Genomic DNA, 22223 nt, shown 5'->3' with positions numbered 1-22223 from the left:
CTATGATTTGTTTGTAACTTTTTCAGTTATTACATGCTATACTAACCTTTTATTGCACACTATCCTACGACTTTAATGATGATATACTGTACTGACATTTTCATTAGACGATGATTTTTATTTGTATAATACTTCTTTATGACATGCTATAGCATTGCTTTTAATTTCATCGTATGCTATACTAGAAATCATTTTAATGACATGCTATATAACTTTCACTTTTAATTACCTTTTTTGTTATACTATGTCTATTCTTATGACATATTCTATATACACGTTTGTAGTGTCTCTGTCATGTGGGAACCACGTATCTAAAAATAGCACAAAAAAGGCTTTTTTTTTTTTTTTTAGCTCTGTGATTAATTTTCCAGCTGATCCAAGAAAACAGGAACATATTCACACTTCAACCTTCAGTTCATCATAAACATCAACGTTCAAAGTTGCATCTGGTTCATTATACGGAAGATAAATGACGACAAACCACACAGATTATTTGTAACAGAGCTTGTTTTATTTTTATATATTTTTATGCAAAATACAAATACTACCACATTTCTGAGCGAGGGCGTTGCTGTACATGATCTGACTGCACTTTTAGTTTAGTTCTCCTTCTGAGAAACATTGTCTCCAAGTGGCGACAAAGGCCAGCTTATGCCGCTAACGACCTTGTTAGAGTATTTAACTGGTAGTTATTAGAAGCGCATGTAAGGAGGGACGACAACCCAGAACAGACCACGTTCACCGACGGCCGATAAAGTAGATTCATGGGGTTGAGGTCCGAGTCCAGGCGGACCTGAAACGGGACGGAGCTCCCGGCTCTGACGTCCCCCGGCTTCTTTAAACAACCGATCCTCCTCAAAGAAAACCCGTCTGAGCTCTGCCCGTCGTCCAGCAGACGTCGTGGTGTAGTTCCTAACTAAACAGCAGCTGTTCTTTACTTTAATTTACTGGCTGGTTTACAGCAGATGGGACACAGACAGACAGACAGACTGTGGCCGAGGGCTTTAAGCCCCAAATATACAGTTTTTAAACCAAAATATTCAAATGTGAACAACCCTCAGCCACGCTGTCTCTTTTTAAACTACAAACATGGCGGATATCGGTCAACAAATTCACTCTTTGGGCTCTTTACTGTGCCGGATGCTAGAGCCAGTTTTAGGGACATTATTAAAAATGTCCACGGCGTCCTTTAGTCACAGTACACAGTGATGGAAAGTACTTATGTGTACTTAAGGTACTTCCAGTTTACGCTACTGAATGTTCCCCTCTGAGATGTAGTGGAGTAGAAGTGTACTCAGTGGAGTAGTTGTAAAAGTATAAGTAAAGTTCCACCACTGTAAATACTGCATATCCTAATAATCACCAGTGACTTGTGAGATCATCACTGTGATGTCATAATGTCGGCTCCGACACCAGTGAACCTTTAAAGGGAATTATCGATTTTCACTTAACTTCCAGCCGATTTTAAAATCTCCCTGAATGTTTAATAGAAAATCACATGCAATTCTGCTTTTTTTTTAAATTATATTACCGTTATCTTATTAAATAGAGCCGCAGACATCCAAGAATATCAATTTGATATAATAAAGAATTCAAAAACATAACACTATATAAACTTTGTGCAGCAAAGCATCACTGTCCTCTTGGATATGGCTTGTAGTAACCGTTAGCGCTCTCTGTGCATAACAACAAGTTTTATTGATTGATCACGCAAGTTTGGATGTGAATTCTGTTTGTTATATGATAAATTAAAACCACTTTGTTTGTTTTAAAGGAAAAATAATGCAGGTCGTGTCTGTATGGAAGCAAATAAAGGCCAAATGTATTTATTTTGAATCAGCAGGACACTGAAACGTAACTACCACTAAATACTTAAATACATTGGAATCTTAAAATCTGTGAATTAATGTGGTTTTTAAAATTCCCATGTCATTTTGTACACTTTTTTTTTTTACATAACCTTAACAAAACAGATATTTCAATTTCAGTGAACTAAATCCAATTTGACTTAATTGATGTTTTGAATACAATTTGGTTTTTTTTAATAATAATTTGTAAATTTTCATCTTTTACCTTTAAAATTGTCTTAAACAAACAGGTAACTTCCTTTGTCATTTATAATTAATCTAATCCTATTTATTTATTTATTTTCAGCTTCTCACATTTCCTGACAGGTTTTTTGTTAAAAGCTATTTTGTATGTGATATGTACAAAGTATTCAGTGGTGGTTAATGTTAAATTATTTCAGCATTTCTTTGCTTCCATATTTATTTTTGGATCGTAATTTGTCTGAAAATTTTTCGCTAACAGCTCTAATTATTCTCCAACTCTGAGAAATGTTTTCACATCAAGTGAAATTTATTTTTCTATGCAACGAACTTCCTCATCCATCACTTCTCACTCTCTCACTACACCTCCACCTCTCTACTTCCTCCATCTTTCTCTTTCCATCTGGATTTAATGTGCCACACTTGACCCTCCATACATTCATATATAAATGTGCTATACGTTTTTTTTTAATGTGCGCAAATATGTTGAACCTGCAACACGGCGTGACCTGGGTTGACCTCGGCACGCCATCAAACCGCTCAGAGTACCAGACTTCTTCACTTTGTTTTCTTGTTAGTTTACACGTGCACGTACGTGGATGTGCACGTACGTGGGTATGCATGTAACATGTTATTTACTCGTTATTAAACCCCCCTCCCCCATCAACACACGCAAACAAGCGATACTTGTACACAACAAATTCTCTCTTTAGTACAAATGTCACATCTGGAGATTTATCAAACTGCTTCTCTTTTTATGCTGCCAGGGATTAAATCCTGGGCTCTGATTGGCTGATGTCATTGATATCATTGACACTGAGCAGAAGGACAGTTTGATAAATACTTCCCTGATGTACCAGAAGTACTTCCTCTCGTGTACCCGTCTAGCTACAGTACTTTAGTGCAGTACTTGTAAACCCCCTCTCACGTACATATTACCGTTACACATATAGCACACCCACTCAGTACAAGGAGAATATAATAATAATAATAATAATAACACTATAAGGTAACTCCACTAGCTCTGCCCCCGGCTGCAGGCCGCCGCCCATCATGTGGCCCAGCCCTCCGATAGCCTCATGCGTTTGACCGACGGGCTCTGCCGCTCCTCGTGATTGGACAGAGGCTGCAGGAGGAAGTTGCCATGGTGATCCTCGCGCTCCTCGCTGCCTTCGTACGAGCTCCCGCAGCTGGACACGCTGTCGCCGGGGGAGTGGCCCGCCTCATTGCCGCCCCGGCCCACGCCGACAGAGTACCCGCCCGTGGTTGTGCCGCCGCCTCCGCCGCCACCGATCATGCCGACGCGTTCTCTGGGAGGCGAGGCCGGCTCCGACTTGATGTGGAGACTCGGATGATGGCCGGAGGTCAGGTTCAGGTTCAGGTTCGAGTTCTGACACAAGTTCCTGCAGGATGAGGAGGAGACATTTAAAACGTGGGTTTCTGTTGTCATGGTGATTATCTCTCACGGGAACTCACCCCATGTGCCCGAGTGCCGAGTGCTGTAAAGTCTGTATCTGCTGTTGCTGCCAGCTCGATACCGATCCAAGACCAGAACCACCGAACCCGGATAGAGAAGACAGGTCACTGGTGAGTGAGAACTCTGAGGAACCAACACAGAAATCACACATTTAATTCCTCACCGCTTCAAACGTGTTCCCCTCTACAGGAAGTCCTACATTATGTCTGTTGAAGGACCGGTCCCGTTGAACTCACCGGTGCCGTACGAGGAGGACAGCGTGGACGGGTACCCGCCCATCATCTGTCCAGGGAGAGACGGCGCCGCGATGGACACGGCCGGCGTGGACAGCGTCTGAGCACTCTGAGAGTGATTTATTCTCTGGTTCTGTGAAGAGGAGAGAAATCTACCGTCACCCCAACAAACCCTCATCACATTCTATGACATCATCATCTGTCCTCTGATTGGCTGGGTTCCTTGAATATGTTTCACAAGTGGGAGGAAGGAAACCAAAAAATAAGAAAAGCTACTGTTTCAAGTATATTCATGGCATACATGAATTCTACTTAATTATTGTACTACTACTACTACTGTATTGAGCGCCTTGTGTATAAGTATCTGACCCTTGTACCGTGTGTATTCTTGTGTAGTGGTTGAAGTACTACTCACCAACATGAGGTCAAACTCCTCACACTGCAGGGCAGCGGTGAAAAAGCAGAGACTACGGTGAGTCAACACGCTAACAACGAGGGCGTAAAGAGGAACAGGAAGTGGGACTCACGATGGCGGGCAGGTTGCTGCACTTGTTGGCGGGCGGCATCAGCGTCCGCAGGTCGGGCTTGCGGCCGGCGCTCATTGGAGGACTCTTGTCCTGCATGTTCTTGCCCGGAGACAGCAGCACCGGAGACGTGCAGTGGTTACCGTAGACGCCACTTCCTGTCGGTCAGCAGGTGGACACGCGTTCAACTCTCAACAATCATGTAAATAATGTGCTTTAAATCAACATCCCATTTATAGAAATAAACACTGTGATTGATGAGTACTTATTCCTTCTTATGGCCTTTTGGTCTAATTCTCATAATACTTTGGATAATCTCCTGTTTTGTCAAATTAGACAAAGAGAACCAGCAAAATCCTCAAACTGAGAAGCTGGAACCAGGAAATATTTGCTGCTTTATGACTAAACAATTCCCCTGATGTGAGTGTTAATGTAATCTGGTCTAGTAAAAGTTATAAATATCTTATGGTTTAATGTCCTGATCCTCCATTAAAGACTAAATAGAACTAATATAATATTACTGACACACCTGCACTTCTTTATGCTGGTTTCTATATTTCCTTGTAATACATTTCTAATAGTCATCGTTTTAATTGCGTTGGATGGCTTTCCTTCAGAATACTACAATAATATATATATAGATACATATAATATAGATAATTTAGTTAATATTTGGCCCCCAATCTAAGATGCTGAGGAGTTGATGTTCATTAGCTGTGTGTACTGGTGTGACTGGTCTTACCGACGCTGGAGACGACGGTGCTCGGCAGCTCGGAACCCATCAGTCCTACAAACAAAACACAGAAAGTCATTTATTTGTTCTTCTGTGTTCAAGACGTTGATGAAAGCTGCACATGGCAATGAAAGAGGGCGGAGCCATCACCGTGGAAACCACCGTTCAGACCTGGGTCTCCGGCGCTGGCCGGCCTCTGAGGCGACATGCTGGTCCTCTGCAGGTGCTGGTGTGAGCCGGGCAGCAGATTGTGGTTCCCCAGACCACAGTTCATGGCGGGGTGGGAGTACAGCAGACCGCCGGGGTTGCTGCCGGTGATGGACACGCCCATGTCGTAGTTGGAGGGAACCAGACCCTGCTGGGGGGGCGGGAGGGTCCATTAGTGTGACTGGGGGGGGGGCCACGTGAAAGCCTTGAGCAGAGCGGATGTGGACTTACACAGAGTCTCTGTCGGTTGATCATCAGGTCGATGTCTTCGTTGATCTTGCGGTACTTGTCCTCCGATTCGGGGCTCTGGCCTGCAGAGTCGTCGGCCTCGATGTCGGGACTGTCACAGCCGTTTAAGCCCTTCTTACGCAGCGTCTAATGCCACACACACACACACACACACACTTCAGTTTGTGTAGCTGAAACAAGCACGCTTCAGTAATACACAACACATGGAAGTCAACGTCTTTCACTATGTGAATCTTACTACATTTATTTCAGATTCAGAATAACACATAACACAACCAACTGAAATAGGGATGTATTATTACAAATAAAATGAGCTCCACTTTTAGCAGCTGAAACAATTATAATAATATATATTTTTCTGTATAGTGAATGAATACTTCTACTTTCATTGTTACTTTTTTACTGCACCATTGCACTGATGAAGAGAGCCTGGAGTACTCAGACTTGTACTCTGACTGTGTGGCTGTGCTTTTGACAAATAAAGAATTCGAAATGTGTAACCCTTCAGATGAAGATTATTAAAAGTAATGCCTGTTTCAACCACCAGAGGGCGACGTCTGAGCAGAAATCAGCAGTGAGAAGTCATAACAATCTGAACCTGAAACACTTTTAAATAAAGTTTGAGAAGAGCAAGAAACTATTTTCTGTGTAAAATATAAAGAAAATGTAAGAAATGTTTGAGCTTCATCTGATGGACGTGATGTATCACATGATGAAGTTATTAAAGCCTCGTGTTTGATTTTTCTTCTAGTCCAACACATCCCAGAAGGAAATATTTATACTACTTTTTACTGGACCACATTTATCTGATAACTTTTTACACAACTTTTTTGAAGTACTTTCCTACGACTTTTTTTTTTAGATACTTTACTACTTTTTTCACAACTTTTTCGACATGCTTTACTACGACTTTGCGACGTACTTTACCATGACTTTTTTCAACGTACTTGACTATGATTTTTTTCACAACTTTTTCAATGTACTTTACGATTACTTTTTTGTCATACTTTATACTATGACTTTTTCACAACTTTCTCGACATACTTTACTGACTTTTTTGACGTACTTTTCTGTCATTTTTCAACGTACTTTACCATGACTTTTTTCACAACTTGACTGAGCAGAAATCTGCAGTGAGACGTCACAACAATCTGAACCTGAAACACTTTTTTTTATAACGTTTTCTGTGTGTAAAATGTCAATTAAAGAAATATTGGTGTTAAGCTATTATTCAATGATTTTTGATGACCTGTTTGGTCTAACATATAGTGATAAAAACATAATATGTTGAAAAAAGTCATAGTATAATATGTCTAAATGTGTTTTGGCTCTCAGTGATCTGCTTCAGCACTTCACAGCCCATTAGTCCAGTCTGTCATCACACACACACACACACACAGGGCTCAGTGGCTGGCCCAGTCCAGTTATCCCAGCCATCCCAGTCATGTCCACCTGTTTGGCTCCAGAGAGGAGGGAGGGGTGGGGGAGGGAAGGTGTCGGGTGAGAGCAGAAGGGTGAGGAGGGTGAGGCGGCTCCTGCCAATGCTGGACGGATTGCCGTAGAAGGCTATTTTCTGCTCTGCAACGTTTCTCGTCACTCTGACTCATCTATTAAAACGTAAAAGATTTTCCTCTCTTCAAACAGACGTGAACTCGACTTCACCATTAAACTCCCACAACGACGACGTCCTCCAATAAAAACCCAGAACTGCCTGGGGAACTTTGGGGAAAAGCTGCAACAACATTCACATATGATGAACTAATTTCTCAAAACCAGCAGATGAACATGATTCACTGTCCATTATCCTCACTTCTAGCTCCGTTTTTGGTCTCCACCATTTTCTCATGGACTTCTATACAACCAGAAAGGAGTCGCCCCCTGGTGGCCAGCAGAGAGGACCTTCTCAGAACCAGATTTTGCCTTCTGGGAAATACTTGATTCAAAAAGGAAACGTTGCCGACTTTTAGCTGACTTTGTATCGTTGCAGTGAAGTCTGTCACTACAAGAGTAAAATATTCCAGTTACTTCGACCACTGGAATGTGTGCCGGGGGGTGGGACAGGTGGTTGGAACAGCTTCCTGTAGACGGGGAGGGGGAGACAGCTGAGGAGGGGGGAGGAAGAGGGAGGAGGAGGATGCCATAATATCAACTACACCTCCACCCACTCTGATTTGATTTTCCATCAATTTTCTTTTTTCTTCTTTTGGTTCCTTTAATTGCTCTCTTGTCCGTCTCCTCCTCTATATTACATGATGCTATGAGGTCACCAGTGTGCTAAACAACATGTAGCTTTAACAGCATCCTACTTCTCACGCAGACATTTATTCAAAATGAGTGTCGGATTAATTCAATATAAACAGAGATATTAAACCACTACGTCCGTCCGAGGATTAACTTCACATTTAAAATCACTCCAGGACGACTGGCTAAACACTACGACGCTTTACGTTCCCGTGACGACAGACGCTCGTTAAACGCGTCTTTTCAAAATCAACTTCACAGGAGTTACTCACACCAACAACATTCACATTTTCCTTTTTGCAGCATTTTTCTCAAAACTTGGTTAAAGTTTGCACCACAATATGACATAAATCTGATGACTGAACTATTCCTTTTCAAAAACGAACTACATTTCCTTCTCCACTGTGACTGTGAGCTGCAGGGACTGGTCAGACTGGTCAGACTGGTCACGAAAGATTAAAAACAGAATCAAAATAAAAAGGAAGGAAGTTACTCTGAACTAAAGACTGTTACTCAGCCTGAAGTTGCTTCTCTTTATTTTCCTCCAGCAACTCTCTCACACACACACTCACACTCACACTCACACTCCCCCGTCATGGCTATTCTTAGCTGTGTACTGGTTATTTTTAGACCACTACCGGTTTCCAGCCATTTAGCTTGGAGGATCTCAGCCAACACAAAGGAACTGGACTCTCGGAGAGCGTCACTGTGTGTTTAAAGTGTGTGTGTGTGCCTCAGATTAGAAACAGATTTTCAATAAAGTCACACACACACACACACACACACACACACTCACACACTCACCACAGAGCAGCCAAACCAAAACAAGGTTAGCAGAGTAAAAGTGAGGAATGCAGAACTCCTCCGTGTTATAAATAGAAGGTTCCAGAACGAATGAACACAATGGTGGTTATCTAGTGTACACACGCACACACACTCACACACGCAACCCGCCACATGAGGGGGGGGGGGGGGGGGAATGACCAAAACAAAGGAGCCTCTCTTCTGGAGAACGCCGTCGTCTCATTGGTTCAGAGTTTCTCCTGTCACTCGACTCAAACTTCACTTCCTGTTACTTCTCTCGTTCCACTCGACCAGAAGTGATTCAGGACTATTAATCAATAAATCCATCGCAGAGAATTCATCAAAAACTATTCTGAGCAGTAGAGGAGGAACTATTCAGATGCTTTACTGAAGTAAAAGTACTAATACCACAATGTAAATATATTCTATTACAGTTAAAGTACTAATAATACACTGTAAATATATTCTTTTACAGTAAAAGTACTAATACTACACTGTAAATATAATCTATGACAGTAAAAGTATTTAAACTATTCTGAAAATATATTCCATTACAGTAAATATATATTACAGTAAAAGTACTAATAATACACTGTAAATATATTCTATTACAGTAAAAGTACTTAAACTACTCTGTTAATATAATGTATTACAGTAAAAGTAGTTATATCATGGTATTAGCACACCTAAAAGTACTAAAGTGTGCAGCTGCAGCTTCAGGTGTGTTGGTAGGTGTGTTCTCCTGAGCCACGCTAACCGTTTGCCCCGCTTCCAGTCTTTATGCTAAGCTAGGCTAACCGCGTACCTCCTCACAGCCATGTTGGTATTCTACCCCGAGGTCACATGCACAGGGCGGCTCAGATTACACGTGCCGTGTTGACTGACAGCCAACCGCTGGCAGCTGAGTGAACCGAAGCTCCGCCTTTATTTCATCAACCATGTTTACTCCTTTAGCGCCACCATGAGGTCGACTTTGGGTAGGATGTCGTCTCGTTACCCAGAAAGCACCATAAAACACCACGACAGCCGATCAAACACGGGGAACACCGACACAGGTCCAGCCAATAAGCCGGCCGCTCCTCGCCGTGGTCACGCCGTCGATCTGATTAGAGTAACGAGCTGAACGGGATTGTGGGAGATTACAGGGGATTATGGGCCGGCCCCGAGGCCGCGTGGAGGAAGCGGCTCAGACGCTCCATGTGAACACAGCATGTGAACGGCAGCGAGGCGGCGAGGGTTTCCCGCGTCGCCACCGCGGTGTTCCTTCCCTCCACCTCCTCGACCTTGGCGACACGCGGCGCTTAGAAACCGGCCACAGGTCGCGTGTTGCTGTAACCACGGAGACGGACGCTTGCCAGCGTCCTGATGCCGTTACATCAGTGGAGGCGGAGTGAGGTGACCGCAGTTCATGTGTTCGTCTCAGCCACACCAACACATTCACACACATTCAAACACACACAAACACACACACACACACACACACACACACACACACACACTCACTCACTCACACACACACTCACACACTCACTCACTCACTCACTCACAGACACACTCACACACACAGTCATTGTCCTGTTCTTTATGGATTAATTCGCCTGTTTATTAAATCATCTAGAAAACGTCAAGTTGACGTCTGATGGATGAATGGATGAACTAATGGACGAACTGATGGATGACCTGATGAACTGACGCCCTGTGGCTGTTACTCACGTCCACGATGTCGGCGTTGGTGCGGCTCTCGTGCGGCTCGTTGTACTCGGTGTACTTGAGCAGTACTTTGTCCATGTCGGTGCTGGCGTACTGGAACAGCTTGTTGGTGCTGTTGAAGATGATGAGGGCGATCTCGCAGTCGCAGAGCACGCTCAGCTCGTACGCCTTCTTCATCAGGCCGAACTTCCGCTTGGTGAACGTCACCTGGACGGAGGAAGATGGATTACCATTCATGGTCCCCAGAGGATGAACCCTACACTGACCCTCTGACTTTTCCTTTGCCACATTTATTTGCTTGAATATGTCCACAATTATTTCATGTTATTTCATAAACACTGAGTGCAGACATTCATGTCCACAAGAGGATGAACCCTAACCATCCGCCTCGTCACCATGAGGTTCAGAGTTTAATAACCCAACAATTATCGGATGACATTTTACGACTTTACCATCATTAAATATGATCCAGATGTTCATGACCCCCAGAGGATGGACTTTCCTTCACATGTATGGCTTTTAGTGGAGTATTGTTATATAACAACAATTATTGAATTCATTATCATGCAAGGTCATTTAAAGACAGCAAACAGTTGGCACGTAGCCCTATGGGGCTTAGCGTGCTAGTGTTAGCATGTAGCTAACACTGGCTGTTGACCCTCCAGACATCCGTTTGTTTAATTTCAGGGCGATATGACGCGACGCAGACGCTAAAAATCAATCTGCACTTAAAACAGTAGCATCAATAATGCAGACGTGATGTTGTGATGACGCATCATTGATTTTCAATACGACTGAAATGGAAACGGAAACCACCGGGACGCCTGAACGCAACACGACTTCTGCCCATTTCAATGATTTTTTTTATTTTCGTGGCAGTTCCTTGAACTCACCGTGCTCGCTGTCGGCTCAGTTTGCGATGGGTGGCCACGCGATCATTGTTTTGGAAATGTTGACATTCATGACACCCAGAGGATGAACTCGTGGGATCATTTTGACTTCTCCTCTCCCACCGTGGACGGTTCCAACAATGAATGGATGTGTCGTCATACAATTTTGGGAAAAGACACTCATGGTCCCCAGAGGATGAAGCCTACTGACTTCAGCAAATTGTAGTTTGGAGGTAAAATTGAAAATGTATGTATCTGAGATTTTGTTTTTCGTGGGCTAAAGGTTTTCGTTTTTTATAACAAGCGTGTGAACGCACCGCGATGTTCCCTTAAAGCGTCACGCGTCGATGAACCGTCAGAGTCCGGCCGCGAGGTCAGTCCCACTAACGGGGGTCAGGAAGCACATGTGCCGGCACTTCCTGTCATAACAGGAAATGAGCACCCGCTCCCCCGCACAGGACTGTGTGTGTGTGTGTGTGACACATTGACAACAGGCCTCATCACTCTGTTGTCATAACTCCTGATGATCACATGACGCGTTGTCGGCGTCTGAGGAGTCTTTGTTTGTGTGTTTAAAGCAGCGAGCGAATCGTCTCTGCCTGTCGCCTTTATCTCAGCTTCCCGCTCAAGATCACCTCTAAAAACCGGTTTAACTAAACCGGATTTCATTTATTTTAAATTCACTTTTGCTCTAAATTAACTTTCTGTTTATTCATATTTAAATTTCTATTTAATCGTATTTAACTTTCTGTTTATTCCTATTTAACTTTCTGTTTATTTGTATTTAACTTTCGGTTTATTCATATTTAACTTTCTGTTTATTCATATTTAACTTTCTGTTTAATCGTATTTGATTTTGTTGATTTGTTTTTATCGTTTCATCTGTTTTGTCTGACTTGTTTGGCTTTTATTTTCTCGTATCTCGCTCTGCTTTGTCTGTTGAAGCACTATGTGAACTCTGTTTTCAAAGTCGAGCTGAATGAAAACGTTTTAACCCTTTCCGATCATTAGCCATCAAACTCTTCTCATATTTAACAATATAGATGGAATAAAAAATTATTAGATTTTTATTCAAATCTATTTCTTCGTATTTTTAGATTATAATGCAGCAAGAACTAACTGATTCAACCTAATTATATCATCGTTGATGACATCATCCATCAACCAATCAGAGCTGGAGAAGCTGGTGAGTCTGTCCTCGTTCACCCAGAAATACTTTAAAGGTGCTAATATAAATCATTTTAAATGTTATATTCAGATATTTAAATACAGTCCATAGAAAGGGGGCGGGGCTTAGCCTCGCCACAACAGAAGGCCAACATGTACGCAGTGTGAAAGCGGGTTTCTGTTCACTCACGTGTCGGTTCCGTTCGTCCATAATCCGTGCTATCTGAATCTTTTTCCTCCCCATCTTGCCGATTTGGTTTCCTCTGTCAAAATGTCTCCTTCTTCTCCTCCTCCTTCTTCTCCTCCTCCTTCTTCTTCTCCTCCTTCTTCTTCTTCACTCGACTTCCAGCTCCTCAGTTTCTCACTTCTCGATTTCCACAGTGGCCGTCACTTTAAGAAAACACAAACAAAACACAACCGTAAGGAGCAGACACGTCATTCTACGTCTGAGGAGGAGGAGGAGGAGGGGGAGGACTAGGGAGAGGAGTAAGAGGAGGAGGAGGGAGAGGAGTAGGAGGAACTGGTTTGTGTGTGGACAATAAAACACATGTATGAACATGTTTATTAACATTTCATGTCCGATGTTGTGCTGCAGAGTTGAACCCGTTCGCCGTTTGTCCCTGAAAGCGTTCTGTCGGTGATCGTACATCTGATGGTCGGGAGGTTGACGTACCAGTTATTTTCATGCCATTATTATAGATCTCATATTAACGAGCAGGCGGCGGTTTCCAAGGTAACCACGCAGTTATAAAAGCTGGTATCATCCGGTTCCACGCAAACCTGGAAACGTTAACGCAGAGAGGAACAGCTGGGTTTCACCCTCGGATCAAAGACGCACCTGTGGGCGTGGCCAGGTGTGTGTGTGTGTGTGTGTGCACCATGTGACCCGTGTGTGCACCATGTGACCCGTGTCTCCCTCCTCAGGTGCATCTTAAGAGCTTCAGGTCGAGTTAACGGGATGTTCACACACACACACACACACAGCAGCTTTTCTTGGCAGCTCTCTGCCGTCGTGACAGCCGGCAAGGGAGGAGGAGGAGGAGGAGGAGGAGGAGGAGGAGACGCCCTCGCTCCAGGAAGCGGCGGCCTTCGAGCTCGCCGGAGGAAACGGAGAAGTTTGTTTGCGACGTCAGAAGATGACGGAGAGTTTGAGCTGATACGATTCTTCATCATCATCATCATTATTAATATTATTATTATTATTATTATTAATAAAGCTACAAAGGTTTTCAGAATAAAACACGCAGTTTTATATGTTTATGTCGAACAACAACAGCCAGAAAACCACAAAATATTCAGTTTACTGAGATGACAACGACGTATTTTTACATATTTATAAAGTTCGATTTTCTTTTGAATCGAACCAAAGAAAACTCATTTTTAATGTAACGTTTTTTTCCAGCACTACTCATTCAAATGATGTACATCTCTCTCTATTCTCTCTATAGTGACATATAGCTGCGTCTCTATCAAGCCGTTTAGCGGTGCAGGCTGTGTACGAAGACCGGTGTTTCATTGGAACTGGTGACTCTCAGCTGTTGGAAACACCAACATCGTAAAAAGCCTTTGATCTATTTTAAATCTTTGATCTTTTATTATCTACTGAGTTGGTATGAGCTGAGAGTCATCAGATAACACGGTCGCCGGTTCCACTGAAACACCGGAGAACTTGTTTGAATATCGATTCTGACGTTTCACCGTTTGGATCCAGAGTATAGGGCCTGTTCATTGGCTGTAAAAACACCGGCCCGAGAGATGACATGAATATGTGGAGTCTGAGTCACGCTGCCTGTGATGCAGAACTCGCTTCAAGGATCAACGGCGTTTAAATTTAGAGCGCCGGCAGACGAGCACACTCAGCATGTCGTCGTAGAAGGAAGAGCAAAGAAAGACGGGAATGTGGAGATGTTGAGGGCCGATTACATAAAACAACAGCGTCTGGAGGTGTGATGGGACAGCAGCGCTTCATCTCCTCCAGCATGACAGCGAGCCTCCACCCAGCGTCGCCCTCACAAACCTCCTCCAGCTATTTATAGACGGGCGTAACGCAGAAGCACTCCAAAAATAAAAGAGTGAACTTTTTACCCCAAACAACAATACGAGCGCTTTGTGGTTGGCAGACAGAGAGGCTGCTGAGATGGAAATCAGCCATCTCCCGACATGTCGGAGCGCGGAGAGACGCCGGCTACGCTGGTGTGTCTGGACGCCGCCGAGAGCTAATGGGTTACATGTGGCGGTGCCCTTGTATTCCTTGGCAGGACACTCATGTCTCTGTGGGGGGTGGGAGGTCTCAGGCTCCCCTTCATAGGTCTAACAGAAAGGAAGTCCGATGTTTAGCCCTCATTTGAAAAGAATAAAAAAGCTGTTATCTGTCACTGAATCTCGCTAATAAACACAATAATACAAAAACTTTACTGCAAATGTTAAAACCAGTAGCGACGCGGATGTACGACAGTCACAACGTTCTTCATTTCAATCAAAGCTTTTAACAGATTCAAAGTACTTTGAGTCTGGGGCTTTTATCGTGAAAGGTTAAGCACGGAAGTTTGCAGTCTTGATCTGCACTACATGTTTGGTCTACCTTGTTCCAGAATTATGTCGGGTCTTTTTTATGTTGTGTATATTCATCTTGTTATGGTTGAAAAGGACTAATAAAGTTGTCTGTCATGGTTGTTAATATAACCACATATAATAGTCACATGATGTTTGTTGATTTTGTCTAATGTAAAAACGTACGTGAATTGTATCGCAGTCCACTGAGCTGACTTAACCCGACTAATCCGGCTAAACCAGCTAGCTACAGCAACTTGCCGAAACGTAAAAAACGTATAAAAAAAAACTTGTCCATGTCGTCACAAACAGTTATTCGACGTACTAAAAGGATGTCGCAGACCAAATCAATCGTCCTGTATCGAATATTTCTGGTCCGAGTACATGAAGCGCTACGCCCCGATAGTTTATATAATAAAGGATCGATACGTATATCAAATATTGCCAAGCTAAATATCGCAATTCTACACTGTATCGTGTCTTTTCTTAGACCTCGACTAGCATCTTAATTCTTTTAACTCGTCGCCTACAACAATTAGGGCGAATATTCCCAAATACATTTTTGGAATTTTGCAATAAATATAATAATTTTGCAATGTCAGCTTTTCCGTCTCTAAAGGTCTCACTGCTGGAACAGAAAAGGTTTGATCCCGATCCGTCACAACAAAGCCTGAGGAGCTCCGGTGTGATCTCACCTTCCAGAAATAAACCGGAGGGCTGCCCTGAACGCCGGAGATCCATCTACAAACGCATCACGTGCTTTGGGAAAAGGTTGTACTTTTAAATGAATACCTCAGCACAGCCCGGTCCCTGAAGGCAACGCGAGGGCCGGGCTGGATTTGCCTTTTAAGAGCATGACATGGATCAGCCATCTGTCCTCGTCTGCAGACGCGTCAGCGCTTTCTGGATTCTCCGTGAACACCGAACGCCGGCGAGCAGCTGTTCTGGGATCAGCTGCTCGCCGGCGGAGAGCACGGCGCCGGTTCGGACGCCAACATTCTCTCAGGGCTTCATCCACGTGACCAAGCAAATACAGGCTAAGTCTGCGATGTCGGAGCTGGCGACTGGATGCTAACATGACCGATGTCACATTTACGACATCTTTATAACATGACGAATGATGGGCAAGAGAGAGAATAGTCGTAACTTTTCCTACGATGTCCTTATCTCAAATAACCCAGAATAATCTCACATTAATATGTTTGGTATTATTAGAGAAAAAAGCGCCTCAGAATTTGCTAATAGCTAATAGCTCTGGATTCACAGTGTTTAACTTACAGGAGGACCAGTCAGTCCGATTGAAACACACACTGGAGCTGTAATTGTTAGTGAAATAAAGAAATGCCCCCGTCCGACATGTATGTATGTATATTTATTATTACTAACTTAATGCTAACGGAGTCTCAATGCTAACGGAATCTTCAGCTAATAGAGTTTTCAGGACTCCGTTAGTGTGAAATCGTAGGAAATCCCTTTTTAACCCACCAGATCACATCTCCCGTCATACTTTTCACATATTTAACAATAAATGTAGCATTATTTGTATTTTTAACATCAAATTCCAATATTTTTTTTCCTTCCTGGAAAACTAAATATGACGCTCTGACATCAGCTAGCAGAAAAAAATGTAAACCAACAACATCCATCCATCAATCTAAAAGCCCCGCCTCCCGTGGAAACACGTCATCATACACAGAAGATAGAGACGTTTCAGCTGGACTTGAAATGACCAGCCAGAAAAACATTCTCACTAAATAAAGCAAAATAACGGACGTGTATCCGGTCTGTAGGGGGACACAAGGGGGCCCCCATACATGAGTGTGCATGCCGACCCAGAAACAGCTGAACGCCCCTGACTAGTGCGTGAAGGTTTACATCACAATCATAATGAAATGAAACTTTCTCCAACTAACTTTCTCCACGCAGTCCTTCTCTTACCGGCCTTAGAAAAAACACTTTAAGTCCTCACGTGTCACGGCGTAAAAGTTGCCTCCAAGCCGGCGAAGTGGACCGGTCCGCGGCTCCGCAGCAAGCCCGCTGACCGAGCTCCGGCTCCGGGCGCTGAAGTACGAGCGAGCCGCTGAAAAGCTGCCGGGAGAACCGAGCTGCGGTCGGACACGACGAGGCGAGGAGACCCGGGAGAGCAGCACGATCCCGCCGCTGTTTCCTGTTGTTAGTGGCGCGTCGAGCCCCGCGCGCCTCGCATCAACACACGCACTCCCCAACACACACGCACACACACAGTCACCGCTCACCTCTGCGCTCAGCTCCGCATGTCCCTGCGTCACTCGGCTATGCGTGTCTCCGTCCAGCGGCTTTAGTCCATCCGTCTCCCGGAGCACGCGCGCTTCTTCTCAGCAAGCACCTGGACGGACGTCAGCACCACGCGCACACACACACGTGCACACACGCACGCGCAGAGAGACACAGAGAGGACACGAACATGAGACGAGACACAGAAACTCCAGGAAAAGTTCACTGACGTCATTATTTCATGTTTAATGTGTGAATATTAATGAGTTCAACTTTAATGACGTTTCAACAGGTCCGCTGTAAACATGTAATATAGACGTCAGGCTCAATGCTGCCTCCCAGCGGACTCGACTGGAAATGCAGCCTAATTTACATGACCACTTTTATAGTTTACACATGTCGCAAAATAGTGGAGAAAAATGGCGAAAGTGACGCAAATATTCACCAAGACTCATGAATGTTATTGTCAACTGATAAATAGTTCAATATTTTTCGTTGTTTTCATGCTCCACACTTGTTCGTCTTATTTTTGGGTTGTCTGATCAATACATTGGTGCAAAAAAAATGAAATAAATATTGTATTATTATTAGGGTTGCAAAGGGGCGGAAAATTCCCGGTAAATTTCCGGAAAGTTTCCGGTAAATTTCCACGGGAACTTAAGCTTGGGAATTTTGGAAATATTCCATATTTGGAAACTTTCCATGGGAATAATGGGAATTATGGGAATTAATGGGAATTTAGGGGAACTAACTGGGAATATTATATCCAAGCATAAATATGAACAGAAGTCATAAGAAAACATCCATACAAAATGTTTTCAACAGATATTTCAACAGATTTATTTGAAAGTAGAACAGAACAGAACACTGCAAGCTCTCGAAAATCTTTTAAACTGAGCGTTGTCGATCTAAAATAAAGACAGATTCAGCAACTAGCTTATTTCTCGCCTAAAATGTTTTCAGAAACACATTTCGTTGAACTATTTTTGTAATATAAGAGGGAGGTGGGAGGCTGCAAGGGGAGAACGATACGAGCTCGGAGGAGCACAGAGGGGAGGGGCGTGTGTGTGGGGGGGAGGGGGGGTGCTTTTTTCAAACCTTTCAGATCGTAGACTAGAGCTTTAATAAATATATTTCCCCATAATAGCATCAAAACTTACTTCACTTTGTTTAGTCCAGAAGCTCAAATGTGTGCCTTCAATAGTCTTTGTGCTTCAGGCTCATAAGTGTGGTCCAGTCTTCTAGTGATCTTCTGTACATGTGATGGAGGCATGCACAGTGCCAGTAGGGGGCGTGGTCTCAATAGCCGTGCACTAAGCAGTGCTCTGTGCATGTGGTTTAGGAATGGCATGGATATTCAAGCGATTTGAATGGCATCTGTTTGTTTTAGTCAAGATTATGCTACAAAATAACTTTCCTCAAATATATTTAAGTCCCCTTTGAAGAGCCAACCATCAATTTGAAAAATTCCCAGTTTATTCCTGTTTATTCCCATAAATTCCCATTCATTCCCATTAATTCCCATAAATTCCCATGGAAAGTTTCCACTTTTGAAAATTCCCGGAATTTTGCAACCCTAATTATTATATATTATATACAAACATTGAAAAATGTAAACAAAAAAAACAAAAACAAAACCCATTTCTGTCAGGCCAAAATCAAAAGAAATCCAGTTTGTTATTGTAGAAGATTAATAGCAAATATTCATGATAAACCAACCGTAGAACTACTCACATCTGTACTGAAGGAAACATAGTAATACTACAGTGAAAAAGTCCTGCATTCAAATGAAACGCTTATCATCAAAATATACTTAGTGCTGAAAGTAAAGTAAAATATATTATTTAACTTGTTAGGTAAGGTTAAATAAATACTACATACACTTTTGGGGTTTATATCAGTCTTTTATATTCAGTTACATCTAAAGTTGAAATTTCAACGTTTTTTATTCTATTTAAATTGTAAACTATTAAAAGTATCTTAAGTTTTAATGAGCAATTCTGTCAGATTAAAGTTCAAGAAACTTCAGCGGCAATAACATGAACACACAATAACATGATTTATGATCTGCGATTCGAATGATTTGATTAAGTCTCTAGGCTCTCATCGTAGTTTTAAGATGAGCAGAGCTACATAGATAGATATCGAGGTATAAATACGTTAAGTTGGCGATGAGTGACATGAAATGTCGGAGTTATTAAAACGCGCGTTATGTTATGTATTTAACTAAAAAGAAAGAAAGACTATTTACTGATACATCTTGAAAAACTAGCTGGTGAACGTCGTGGAGCATTTAGCAGCTGGTTGGTTGGTGGAGACCAAAACAGAGCTAAAAGACACGTTCGGTCAAGCGAGACAATTTTCACAATGAAACACAACTTTCAGGATTTTTGAAGCGTGAATACAATCGGCAAAGGTAAAACTCGAACATTGGAATGACATCACAGTCACATGACATGATGTCACCAACACTGAGCTTAAGGCGGAATAGCGTTCTAGTGTTGAAATGTAGTCGTCTCATTTAGCTGCCTGTTAGCAACCACCTTAAAACACGTAAAAAACCTCTTTCAGCTTGTGTCAAACGCAGAACTTATTTCAGGCATCTAAACACATAAAAAAATTTAAAAAAACACACCCACTTCCTGCCAAGGGAACAGGAAGTGGACAAATGCTGAGTCATGTCTTCGTTTTCGGATTCATTCATGCAGAACTCTTGGTAGCTTCATATCTGTAACACTTTTGCGAACATATTAGCTACTGTATCGACCCTTTCTCAGGTTCTAAACAACAATATTAACGTTGATATTAATGGCTCGTAAGAACACCAAAAGATGGAGAATGAAACTAAACAGACAGACGTTCCGTCAGTGGGTCGGTAGAAACATTAATATCTAGCGTCGTCATAGAAACAGGAGACAGGGACTCACAGCTCCGACTTTACTCACTGTTACCGACAGTCGACACTTTTATAGACCGGTGTTTCGGTTCAACTGGTGACCGTGTTACCTGGTGACTCTCACACCAACAGAACATGTCGGCGTTTTCGTGGAAGCCTTCAATCTATTTTAAATACATCTGTGTTTATAACCTACAACAACCGTTTATATAACGAGCGACCATGGACCCATCCACCCGAAGGTCACCAGTTAACACGGTCACCGGTTAAACCGAAACACCTGTTGCCCTGAATTCAATGTTTCAAGCTTCCAACTCGCCTGGCTCGAAAGTTTGATCGCAGGATCCTTTGTTCGAGTCACTTGTGCTAAACATATCAGGGAGGATTCATGACATCATCATGACATCATCCAAAGGTGTTGGATTTCACCAAGCTGGATTCACTTCATCTAGCAAGACCCACATAGGCTGGTTTTCCTACAGCTGGAGGAACCGCCCTTGTTGTTTGGACCACAGACAGTCTCTGGTTCCCCCACATAGTCTGGTCTCTGGACTAATGTGGGCTACTATCTAGACCTCTGGGGGACCACAGACAGTCTCTGGTTTCTCCACATAGTCTGGTCTGGTCTCTGGACTAATGTGAGCTACTATCTAGACCGGCAGCATTCAGCATGGCTGACTCACCGATGCTTGTTGTTCTTCACCGGGAAGGTTCCTCCCAGCAGCTCCAGCTGTGGGCGTCGCTCCGTCGATCCCTTGTATCAAACAAGAAAGATTCAAAAATAAAAAGGGACATAAAGAAGGGGACATTAAGCCAGACCAGCTGGCTTAGAGAAGACCCAGGAACTGGGCTGCGTTTGGGGATCTGAGCTCAGTCCGCAATGAGCCCAAGTCCTGTGCAGTCGTCAGACCTGAACGCCAAAACGCCCCCCCTCCCCCCCTGGCCTGGCCGCCACACATGTCAGCTACACTCCCACCACACACCCGCTGACCCCCCGCGTCCGAGCGGGCCGGTCTGCGGAGGAGGCCGCTCACCTGTCGCCGTCGCTCGCAGTATATTTAGCTCGGAGGTGTCAGTGATGCTGTGTGTGTGTGTGTGTGTGTGATGGGGGTGAAATGTGTTGCTGACACTCAAGGCCTCCGTGTAAGAGCCCTGGATTACTGAACGAAAGAGCGTGGGCTCTACACATTACATCCAGAGAGAGATCAAACCGTCCTCGATATCAGCACAGCGAGCATCTGCTGGCTGAGGATTACCGTCAGCTGTCTCACATACCCACCCGATATCGCCATGGAAACGTGGCCGAGTCACTGAAGAGAAGTCCTGGTATCGACTTCTAAACTCCTGGTATCGACTTCTAAACTTCTGGTATCGACTACGAAACTTCTGGTATCGACTACTAAACTTCTGGTATCGACTTCTAAACTTCTGGTAGCGACTACGAAACTTCTGGTATCGACTACTAAACTTCTGGTATCGACTACAAAACTTCTGGTATCGTCTTCTAAACTTCTGGTATCGACTACGAAACTTCTGGTATCGACTACTAAACTTCTGGTATCGACTTCTAAACTTCTGGTATCGACTACGAAACTTCTGGTATCGACTACTAAACTTCTGGTATCGACTTCTAAACTTCTGGTATCGACTACAAAACTTCTGGTATCGACTTCTAACTTCTGGTATCGACTACGAAACTTCTGGTATCGACTTCTAACTTCTGGTATCGACTACGAAACTTCTGGTATCGACTACTAAACTTCTGGTATCGACTTCTAAACTTCTGGTATCGACTACGAAACTTCTGGTATCGACTACGAAACTTCTGGTATCGACTACAAAACTTCTGGTATCGACTACATACTTCTGGTATTGACTACTAAACTTCTGGTATCGACTACATACTTCTGGTACCGACTACTAAACTTCTGGTATTGACCACTAAACTTCTGGCATCGACTGCTAAACTTCTGGTATCAATGTTGGAGGAGGTTGAAGAGGATGAGGAGGTATAGGAGGAGGAGGAACATAAACAAGCGATGACAGAAGGAGAACTAGATGTGAAAGTTGAACTTTTCTCCAAAAACAAGTAGAGAATAATAATGAATTATAAATGAACCTGGAACATTTTTAATGGTTCATTTTTACAGTAAAACCATTAAAAGGTTCCAGAAGCAGAAATGTTCATCAGTACGAATGTTAATTGTTATTAATGTTAATTATGTTATTAATGTAACATCC

General features: G+C 43.2%; 2 protein-coding genes across 9 annotated transcripts in view; one reads left to right on the top strand and one right to left on the bottom strand.

Moving 5' to 3' along the window:
• Nucleotides 1-22223, top strand: part of mctp1b (multiple C2 domains, transmembrane 1b) — a 113093-nt gene that overhangs the window by 35163 nt on the left and 55707 nt on the right. The window lies entirely within an intron of this gene.
• Nucleotides 490-20881, bottom strand: mef2ca (myocyte enhancer factor 2ca). Of its 8 annotated transcripts, none has more exons than XM_084034872.1 (12): nucleotides 20666-20881; nucleotides 17089-17198; nucleotides 12474-12673; nucleotides 10230-10433; nucleotides 5454-5597; nucleotides 5166-5370; nucleotides 5025-5069; nucleotides 4286-4440; nucleotides 4174-4197; nucleotides 3762-3891; nucleotides 3525-3648; nucleotides 490-3451 (listed from the first exon to the last, which is right to left on the bottom strand). In XM_084034872.1, the coding sequence occupies exons 3-12, from the start codon at nucleotides 12525-12527 to the stop codon at nucleotides 3100-3102; spliced, it is 1437 nt and encodes a 478-aa protein (XP_083890998.1). In that variant the 5' UTR covers nucleotides 12528-12673; nucleotides 17089-17198; nucleotides 20666-20881; the 3' UTR covers nucleotides 490-3099. The 8 variants fall into 8 exon arrangements, with proteins under 8 accessions (XP_083890998.1, XP_083891001.1, XP_083890996.1 ...); XM_084034875.1 differs by having other exon boundaries at nucleotides 5187-5370; nucleotides 20666-20880; XM_084034870.1 differs by having other exon boundaries at nucleotides 5166-5373; nucleotides 20666-20879.

Source organism: Eutrigla gurnardus (assembly GCF_963514095.1).
Source record: "Eutrigla gurnardus genome assembly, chromosome: 19".
In the NCBI taxonomy this organism is placed as follows: domain Eukaryota; kingdom Metazoa; phylum Chordata; class Actinopteri; order Perciformes; family Triglidae; genus Eutrigla; species Eutrigla gurnardus.
This window is presented reverse-complemented; position numbering and strand designations above follow the sequence as displayed.

Excerpts from the sequence above, each read along its gene's own strand:
- mef2ca (XM_084034870.1), bottom strand. The coding sequence starts at position 12,527 with ATGGGGAGGAAAAAGATTCAGATAGCACGGATTATGGACGAACGGAAC. Across the intron at positions 5,598-10,229 it reads CCAACGCCGACATCGTGGAC|ACGCTGCGTAAGAAGGGCTT; the intron begins GTGAGTAACAGC and ends GTGTGGCATTAG. Across the intron at positions 3,649-3,761 it reads GTCCTCCTCGTACGGCACCG|AGTTCTCACTCACCAGTGAC; the intron begins GTGAGTTCAACG and ends TTGGTTCCTCAG.